Below are 10,726 nucleotides of genomic sequence, written 5' to 3' on the forward strand. Positions count from 1 at the left end.
ACAATCAAGAAATTAATAAAGGCCACCACCATTTTATAAAATTTTTAATAAAACAAAATCAAAAGAAAACGCGTCCAGCCTCAGCTTTTACGCGTGGCAGCGTCACGCAGCTATAAATGGAATATATTTGAGGAGGGTAGATTGGTCCTTTTCGTTTTTTTAAAGCCGTAGCTGGAATCCAACTGACCGTCAATCACGTGGTGACGGAAGGCTCACATATTTTAGGCTTTCGGTCAACCAATCGGATTCACACTGTTATAAATTTATACCTAACCAGTAAGTAGTAATAAGTAGTAACTACCGCATTCAAGTTTAGAATTTTGGACAATAGTAGACAGAATATTGAAGATTTTATGGGGATTTTCATTTTTTGAATAAATAAAGTATTTTTTGAAAACATTTTGAAATTTCAGAAAATAAAACTACTGTGCCACGTCACTCGGAATTGACTCACTGCTACAGAAATGGAAATAATTGTACATGGGTGAGGAGTCGCGGCACAGCAGCTTTTTTCTCACAGCAGAGGTGACTGATGAGGGGTGAAATAGTAATTTACACTTAGACAGCTAATCAGAGTATGAGAAAATACACACCTTTCTCGGCGGTTTCTCGTCGCTTTTGGTTTGGTTTTTCTAGCTCTTCTTCAATTTCTTTCAGCCCTAACCTCTCGCACTCTGTCCGATCTCTTCCACGACCTATACTCTCCTTTTTCTCTGCAATTCCTTCCTCACATTCATCTCATTTCTTCAAATATAGTGGCTTTCATCTCTGTTTTCCAGGTATTATCCGTGTTTTTTCTCTGCTAGATCTGAATTTTTCTACGGTGTGTTTTTAGGCTTGTTTGTTTGCTTCATCTGTGTTATGAGATAAATTTGAGGTCTTTGAGCTGTTCTTTTTCTGTTTTGAGCTTGATTTGAGTTTTAAAGACCTCAGATCTTGTGTTGGGGGTCGTGGTTTGAGTTGATTTTGGATGTGTCCAGGGCTTGTGTGGTCTTAGGGGTGTGTACGTCTGCGGCATTTTAGGTGTTTGGAGATTTGTTGAGGTTGGGGGCTTTGTTTTCATGAGGAATTGTTTAAGTACCGTTGTTGCTTCGTTTTTTTCTGTTTGGCTTTCCAAGTCTGGGCAAGTTTAGCTGCCAATTATGTGGCAACCGATAAAATTCTGCTAAACTGTGGGGCGTCTCCTAGTACTACCGATACCGATGGTCTAGTATGGACCACAGATATTGGGTCCAAGTTCATGGTGGCCGCTGAGAACTCGCTCACCTCTGAGGCTGATACTCAAGACCCTTCAGTCCCTACAGTCCCTTACATGACTGCTCGGATCTCTAAATCGGAGTTCAGTTATCGTTTTCCTCTGGCCATGGGCCGGAAATTTGTGCGATTGTACTTTTATCCCGCATCTTATTCCAACTTAAGTGCGTCGGATGCTTTGTTTTCTGTTACGGCCGGGTCATATACTTTGCTCAAGAACTTCAGTGTTGCGCAAACCACTGAAGCTCTAAATTATGCATTTATTATGAAGGAGTATTCTATCAATGTGGACAGTGAAGCATTGAATATAACCTTCAGTCCGTCTCCGAGTGGTAAGAATTTTTATGCGTTTGTGAATGGGATTGAGATTGTGTCAATGCCTGACATTTACAATACCGAGGATGGAAGTTCTATGATAGTCGGGGCAGATATTCCGTACACCATCGGCAATGATACTGCCCTCGAATGCGCTTATCGGTTGAATGTGGGTGGAAGTGACATTTCACCTTCCCAGGATACTGGTATGTTTAGGTCATGGTCTATTGATACAGCGTATCTCTTTGGGGCTGCGTCGGGAGTGACTGAGACTGCTAGTCCAAACATGACAAATAAAATATCTTCAAAGGTTCCTGATTTTGCTGCACCAGTTGATGTTTATGCCACTGCTAGATCAATGGGGCCAAATGCTTATATCAACCTGAATTACAACCTCACATGGGTTTTTGCGGTCGACTCAGGGTTCTCTTACTTGGTTAGGCTCCATATGTGCGAGGTTTTTGATAATTTCACCAAGATTAATCAAAGGGTTTTTGATATCTTCCTCAATAATCAAACTGCATTTGGAGGTGCAGATGTGTTTGCCTGGGCAGGTTCAAATGGAATTCCCATATACAAGGATTTCGTGGTTGTTGTTCCAGTGGGAAGTGGACAGCAGGACCTGTGGCTTGCGCTTCATCCAAACACGACTTCGGATTCCAATTATTATGATGCATTCTTAAATGGGGTGGAGATATTGAAATTAAGTAATTCAGATTATAATCTTGCTGGTCCTAATCCAGTTCCTCCTCCTAAACAGAAAGTTATTGATCCAGAACGGGTTAGACCGTCATCAAAATCTGGCAATTCAAAGAACCAGACAGCAATCATTGGTGGGGGTGTTGGCGGTGGGATCTTTATTTTAGCCCTTCTAGTTGGTCTCTTTGTTTGTGTTGCTTCCCGTCGCCGTAGGCAAGGAAAGGAATCAAGTGCAAGTGATGGACCATCTGGTTGGCTTCCTCTTTCTTTGTATGGAAATTCACATTCTGCAGGTTCTGCGAAAACAAACACTACTGGAAGTTATGCATCCTCCCTTCCTTCAAATCTTTGCCGCCACTTCTCATTTGCTGAGATCAAATCTGCAACCAAGAACTTTGACGAGGCTCTACTCCTTGGGGTTGGAGGTTTTGGCAAAGTTTACAAGGGAGAAATCGATGGCGGAGCAACTATGGTTGCAATCAAGCGTGGGAACCCTCTCTCCGAGCAAGGTGTGCATGAGTTCCAAAATGAGATTGAAATGCTCTCAAAACTTCGACACCGCCACCTTGTTTCACTGATTGGGTATTGTGAAGAGAACTGTGAAATGATCCTTGTTTATGACTACATGGCTCATGGTACCCTCAGGGAGCATCTATACAAAACACAAAAGCCACCTCTACCATGGAAACAAAGGCTTGAGATAGGCATTGGAGCTGCCCGTGGTTTACATTATCTGCATACTGGTGCAAAACACACTATTATCCATCGAGATGTGAAGACAACTAACATTCTCTTGGATGAGAAGTGGGTTGCGAAGGTTTCTGATTTTGGGTTGTCTAAGACTGGCCCTGCATTGGATCACACACATGTTAGCACTGTTGTGAAGGGCAGTTTTGGGTACTTGGACCCAGAGTATTTCAGGCGGCAACAACTGACAGAAAAATCTGATGTATATTCATTTGGGGTTGTCCTTTTCGAGATCCTGTGTGCTCGGCCAGCTTTGAATCCAACACTTCCAAAGGAGCAAGTGAGCTTGGCAGAGTGGGCGTTGCATTGCCAAAAGAAGGGCATTCTGGATCAGATTATCGACCCATATCTGAAGGGGAAAATTGCACCAGAATGTTTTAAGAAGATTGCTGAAACTGCAGTGAAGTGTGTGTCAGATCAGGGTATTGACAGGCCATCAATGGGTGATGTGCTGTGGAACCTTGAGTTTGCTCTTCAGCTGCAAGAGAGTGCAGAGGAGGCTGGCACAGCCATGGGTGGAATGGAGATTGAAGATGGTTCATTTGACATAGCCTGTGGAGGAAAGAAGGATCCAAATTCATCCCCTGGATTTGACGGCAATGTTACTGATTCAAGGAGTAGTGGGATGACCATGAGCATAGGCGGGCGGAGCCTTGCTAGCGAGGATTCCGATGGGTTGACACCAAGTGCAGTGTTCTCACAGATCATGAACCCAAAAGGACGTTGAGATCTGAAGTAATTGTTTTTGCCACAGCCTTCCAGAACCCAGCAATCAGATAAGCTTTTCGCTATTACTAATCAGGTAATCAAATTTAAATGTTCTTTACATTATTCATTTATTTACCACTATTTTCTTTCTTCCCCTTTTTTTGAGTTGTGTTATGTTTTCGATCAAAGTAAGTTGTAATTTGTATCTACAATCTCAAGAAACAGTGTAAAATAATGTGTTTGTACTTGTATTTGCTCCCAGATGAGAAGTATTGATTTGGCTTTCCTTAATGCTTCATGCTACAGTTCATACAACCCTTGTTTATCTATCACAGATGGATTGGATGAAACAGTGGTCAATATCCTTATATGCTTTCAATAACCAAAAACAATAATACTACTGTATGCATTACTATGAAATTTGGTCTGCGACACTTGTGGGTGGTGTCTAACTTGATTGTTCAAATTATTTGCATATCCTAGAAAATGGGCAACACATAGGAAAGACTTAAAAGTGCGTTTGATAGTGATTTTCAGAAGTGTTTTTAGTATTTCTAATACTTAAAAAATAAAAAATTTCAAATGTTAGAAGATCAAAAACACTTTTCAGAATTATTGTCAAATGCATTCTAAGTGAATGGAGCTGTTTGCTACTTCATTTATGCAGCTCCTTAGGCTCTTTAATGATTGACCCCAGAGAGATACAGATAGGGAATATGTACAAGATGACAACATAGATTAAGAAGTTTCAATTTTTCACCTAACATGTATTATTCTTGTCATTGTATGTATGTCCCAGTTAAGTCATTGACGTGCGATCCTCAAATGGGTTGCTGGTTGGTCCGGGTCTCACTCAATAACGTCGAAAGTGACCAATAATAGATTTTAAAATTGGCAAGCATATGTTGTGCTGGTTCTCAGTAGAGAGCGAAAATTTCATGAGATCTAAAGGCCATATCAAGTAATGACAAGTTCTTGCAACTCCCTTGGCTACTAACTTTGTGCCCCAAAAAAATGATAGAGATTGGACAACTGTTGTGCTTTATCTTGGTGGTAGGGCTCTTCTATGATCTTCTGTGAAAGATGAGGAATGAGAAATTGGTGAAGCTCCTTCCATCATTTGACCATGGATATGAAAGCTGTTCCGCGGAATCTTTTGGGAATACATGGGGAACCATGATCTGGAATAAATAGACTTTGGCCAGGTCTATTTCGTGGAATAATGCTTCCGTTGCCTAAATTCATACGGTACATGATCTTCCTTTCCAGCCCATGAATGATATTAATTGTGGCACCAGCTAAGAGGAAAGCAAGGGTCCACACGGATTCACAATGGAGGGTTGCACAAGGACCATTTAAACAGAGCCAAAAGGGAATAGGCAACATGGCCTCCCACCGATCTGTGCTTTGTCCCTTCAACTCTAGTCGGGCAAAAGGCCCACGAAAACATAAATAAAAGGAAAAAAATAAACATAGAAAGATACGGAAAAAATAAAAGGAAAAAAAATAAACATAGAAAGATATGGAAAAAAGTGCAGACAGCAGCACATGTTGGTTAACTAGGATGGGCCAGTCCATCAAGTGGTGGTGGGGGGGACCATGTGATATTTCCTTTTCCATTCTGGTGCACCAACCCTGCCATCCTATCCTATCTCCTATGGTGTTTCTACTCCTTTCTTATATATACTCTTTGATAGAACTTTGGGCTAACTCATGTGAGCCAGTGCTGTGGACGACTCATCAACAATTAGAAGATGGTCTTAACCACTCCAGGGGCATTTGCCTCATTACCATCCATCCCTATACTATGAAACCTAGCCATGAGCCATGCACAAGGGCTCTCATGGTTTATTTACTTTTGCGGATGTAACGGTGGATGATAATTCAACTCAAGTGTAATCTCGAGTACCAAAGATAAAGAGAAAATGGAGAACAGGTCATGCTCTTATTTGATGGAGTAAATGGCCAACAATCAGGGGGAAAATAATTGATGCCGACACACATCGTGCACTACTGAACCTGCCTACTAGGTTGGGTAAAAATTGGTTGAGTTGTCTATATATATATTATATATATATATATAAAAGATTCAATCACATTGCTTTGCACATCCTGTTTGTTTTTTACTTAATTCTAAATAAAACTTAATGCTTAATAGTATTAAATATTAGGTTATTTGTTTTTGTAATATTTTATTTCTATTAAGTATTAAAAAGTAAAAAACCAATATACTATTTTTCTATTTAGAAAAAGCTACATATTTGACTTTTTCTATTTAATAAAAAGTTTATAATAAGTCATGAAAAATAGAAAAACAACAACCTAAATTCTAAAACTAAATTGCTTTCAGTAAAAAGCCAAAAAAACAAACACCACCTAAGTCTCATTATTTATACCTTAATACAACTTAAATTTTATCATGCATTTTCAATGATTCAGATTCCACGTTCCATGTTATATAGGTATCACCCTAGAATTTTCCATCGTTTATTTGGTGATAATAAGCCAAGTAGGCTACCTTGGCTTCTGTTGTACGTCCATAATCAGCCTAAACATACGTTCAGAAGCAGGAAGAATTGGGAGAGCTACATATTGAGACCAGCATGATAGAAAGAATGCCTAACATTTCTGAATCTACAATTTTTTTTTTTTTTTCAAACAAGAGAGTTGCTGTCATTTCCCAGGCTTTAGATCTCAAGATTTTCAAAACAGAACACTCATGTCCTCAGTCAAATTTTTACATGCCAACGCAAAATATACACTCAAAAGCTCTAAATACAGCAACTGGAATACTCACAACGAAAGACTTTTCAGTGCCCTCTCAACCAACATGGATCATCGTAGCAGTCATTTATTACACTGGGTCATGGAATCTAAAATAGCAGTTATCTTCTTCTGTAGCTCAGGTTTGTTCGCCCCCACAAGCTTGTCTACCTGTTGCCCATCTCTGAGGAAGAAAAAGGTTGGAGTGGCTTTGATATCCCATGAAGAACTGAATTCCTGCATTATACCATAAATCATTTCAATATTTTTTCTAGATATTTGGTTGATATTTTTCATTTTTTTTTTTTATCTTTTCCGGGTTATGTTGATTATGCTGCTGGAACCTATGAGTTGCAGGCCGGATCAAACCATTAACATCCATTGGGCATTGCCCAAGATAATGAGACTCAGCAGAAAGCCATGTAGCTAAATTTTATTGAACTCAGGCAAATGGTCAGAGCCAAGGTTTTTGCCAAAGAGCTAGCTTAATGTGTCTGAGATGAAACCTTTTGTTCTTCAATTCAAAGCTCCAATATGATTTATTACTTACACTTAGTTCATCAACATCAACAGTTAGAACATCAGAGAAGGGTGTGCCTCAGATAGTTCGCAGTAGAATGGTGCAATCATTTTACAAGGACCACACCATGTTGCACTAAAATTTGCAATCACCTGTCGAATATGCAGCTCCAATTAGTGAAAATTGGAAAAAGATTGTACAACTGAACTCACCAAATAAATCAAAATTGCAATGAAGAATCATCAATTCCTCAAGCAAACAAGTATGTTATAGGCTAATAGCTGGACTGCCTGATTCCCATTTGTGCATATGTGTGCATGCAAGTGCATGCGTGAAGAGAGAATGGGAGTGATACCATATGACATGGCCACTTCTTCCACCAGAACAAAACAGGATTGAAGAACTTACAATCTTTCCATCTTTGCTTGCTTCTGCCAACTTCTCCTCCCAATTTTCTTTGGTAGTGATAAGGTGTACATTTCCACTAGCAAATGCAGCATTGTGATCGGAATCATCATCATCATTGTGATGCTGCACCATGCATGTTATACCTTCTCGTCAAATGCCTTAGCAAGTTAAGAATATAAAACTGACGCCATAGTACACTCAAAGAGTTTTGAAATCATCATGTCAAGGCAATATCATAGTTGACAAAACTGATTAATTGATGTGGACAAGAGTATTCTCTTTTCCCGCTATGTGGATAAATATAAAGGGTTACAAAATAAAATGTATCATTATAGTTTTAGGCCATGGTTTGACTTCCATGGAAAACTGGATAGGTGTTTATAGCTAGTAAAAAACCAGTCACTAAAATGGGTCCCTTCCCAGAAAGAGAATGAATTGAAGGGAATCTCCATAACATATGACATGGAAATGAATGGGGAAAAATAGGAGAAGAAAAAGAAAAGGACACTCTTTTAAAGGAAACATTCATTTTTCTTAGATATCATATGATCAAAATAACTGCCTCACTGTTGGTGGATTCCTGCTATCAATAAATAAAGAAAGAAAGAAAGAATACAACTGATTTTGGAAGAAAAACATCATAAAAAGGGAAATACTGGTGTTTCTTAGAAATTATATGAAAGAATACAAAGGATTTGTCATAAATTTTCCTCAAAATCATATCTCTCTCTTTCTCATCAACTTCCAATATGAGTCAATGTAATAGAGCAAAAGACAACATCTATATCATGGGCTGTTTGTCTTCTATTTTGGAAAAAATAAATAAATTATTTTAGTAGCCAGTGATTCACAATGCACACATTTCTAGCCGTGTTATGTAAAGTACAGGCACAACATGTTTCAAGTTTTACGAGTAAAAAAAAAAACAAATTGAAACCCCTGCAGCGATCCAGTTTAGGAAGATACATGGTAAGGATCAAGGGGAAACCTTTTGCAAATTTTCTTTTCTGCCTTTCCATTTTTCCCTTTTATAAGAGGGAATCCACCTGATAGAGAGCCAAGACTCAAACTTGGGACTTCTGGTTTGTTGCCAGAAGGCACTACCTTGGAGCTACATCCTAGAGGTCTTCATTGCAATATTGCTATTCATCCTAAAACTGGAAGTGGAGCTTTCTTTGACAGAGTTCTCCACCTCCTGGCACCCAATCTCTGTCAATAAATAAATTCCCTAATCTAAGTTTATGCTTGCTATAAGTATATACTCAGTATAAACACACAGTAGCACAGATCTAATTGAGTAACGTATTCAATCTACTTGGAATTAGTTAAATAAATTTTTCACTGTTTCCCTCTAAATATGCCCACACAATAGTGGGTGGGAGATGGTGTGTAAGTGACCATGTTCTGGGATTATAATTCCGGAGGGTTCGAAGGTGGTGCATTCAGGGAGGGCAATGAAGAGGGGCTATGGCAGTTTTCCCAAGGGTTAGCTATGCCTGGGGCTTTTTGTTTAGTTAGGTTGTAGGGTGAAGCTTTTAATTAGGGAGGTGGTTTGTTGTTTCTCTTCTTTTTCGCTTGTATTCAACTACTTCTTGTATACCCCACGTGTACTCTTAGGGCCTGTTCCAAGTGCTTTTAATATATTTGCTTTATTTACCTATCAAAAAAGAAAAAAAAAAAAAAAGTCCACACAATAGTCAAAAGATGAGGCACCATAATTTCTTTCACAGACTTGACCAATGTTGCTTTTGGTTTACCTTGTCTTGATTCTTCATAGCACCTTCAACTTGAACACATACATATATGATATGTGGAAATACAGAGAGTCCAGAGAAATTTAGTTTCAGGCACTTAGTCCTCATTTTGATCATTTATGACATAAAAGGAAAATTTAGAATTGGGAAATGGAAAAAGACAACACAACCATGGCAGAACTATTCTTCAAGAAAATAAAATGAAAAAAAAAATAAAAAATATATGTCTATCTGAAAACACTTGCCTTCATAAAGCACTGTCCCATTTGACGTTTAGTCTTTGAACAGCAATATGAATACAGATGTACCCTGAAATTTCAAAACCCATCCCATTAACCAGATAATTTACATAATGCATGCCAAGTATTCATCCCAACAGAAGAAAGATCCAATAAATTCTGGTTTGGAGAACCAATAAAACTTTCCATACAACCAATTATTCATTCAAAACCTCAATTGGCAAATTTAAACAGTAAATCAATTACTTTAACTTTGTTTGATAATACAAACTAGTAAATGTGATCAATGCACATGCAGGTAAAAATACATATTCCCCCAGATGAAAACAAATGAGAAATAAAACAGCATCGCTACAGCCAACATGTAATTGAAAGTGACCGTAATATCAATACTTAGAACAAGTACCCTTGAGAGTAAAATCAACAAAAAAAAAAAGAAAAAGAAAAAGAAAACACCATAAATTGCACTTTAAGGAACACAAGAAAATAAACAACAGATTCCATGATGTCTATTGTCTAATTGAATTATAGTCCCATATGGGTCTTTCCATCAATTTCCCCCAAATGGGCATTTGGTATTATTACCTCAAACAGAATCCTAGAAAGGAAGCATATACAAATTGATTCATAACCTTTAATTTTTTTCTTTTGATAGGAAATTCATAACCTTTAATGTACTCCCAAGACTTCATAAAAATGGTTATACCAATCTTCCATTTGGTTTCGATTGTTCACCTTAACAGAATCCTAAACAGGAAGCACGTACTCATTGATTCATAACCATTAATTTACTTCCAGAGCTTCAATAAACAAAATTATACAATTGTTCCATCCGGTTGCCATTGTTCACCTCAATAAAGCCAAATAGCTGTACGAAACTCAATTAAACTGAGGGTTTGTTTTCTCCCAACCCAAACAACTAAAAAAATCTAAAACCCAAAATTCCAATTTCTTCTCTTTCCCCACATTTTCTTACTAGAGAACACCAAATTCCCCACAACATCAGCTCAGAAGTCATACCCGAACAAACTACTCTAAATTAGAGAAATTCTCCGCAGAAATTCAAAACAAATTTCAGAAATTAAGCAACAAAACTAAAACCAAAAGAACAGCAGAGCCATAAAAGTAGAAAAAGAGGAGCAAAATTACCTTTGGTGGGGACGGATTTGATCAATCCGAAGGTGAATGCACCACCACAAGACCCAAGACCAGAACGATCGCCGGAAGGAGAAACCCTAGAAACGGAACGTTGCCGCTTTGAGGAGATCGAAGACGAAGACAAAGTGGCCGATTTCCTATGTGGGAATTGATATATAATA

At 38.3% G+C, this 10,726-nt stretch overlaps 1 protein-coding gene and 1 pseudogene across 1 annotated transcript; one reads left to right on the forward strand and one right to left on the reverse strand.

Moving 5' to 3' along the window:
- The first annotated feature begins 480 nt into the window (after positions 1-480).
- Positions 481-4,038, forward strand: LOC117920617 (receptor-like protein kinase FERONIA). The gene is made up of 2 exons (XM_034838222.1): positions 481-484; positions 1,044-4,038. The coding sequence occupies exons 1-2, from the start codon at positions 481-483 to the stop codon at positions 3,740-3,742; spliced, it is 2,703 nt and encodes a 900-aa protein (XP_034694113.1). The 3' UTR covers positions 3,743-4,038.
- Positions 4,039-6,390: 2,352 nt separating this feature from the next.
- On the reverse strand, positions 6,391-10,726 carry LOC117919795 (annotated as a pseudogene).

This window comes from Vitis riparia, chromosome 8 (genome assembly GCF_004353265.1).
Source record: "Vitis riparia cultivar Riparia Gloire de Montpellier isolate 1030 chromosome 8, EGFV_Vit.rip_1.0, whole genome shotgun sequence".
NCBI classification, from domain to species: domain Eukaryota; kingdom Viridiplantae; phylum Streptophyta; class Magnoliopsida; order Vitales; family Vitaceae; genus Vitis; species Vitis riparia.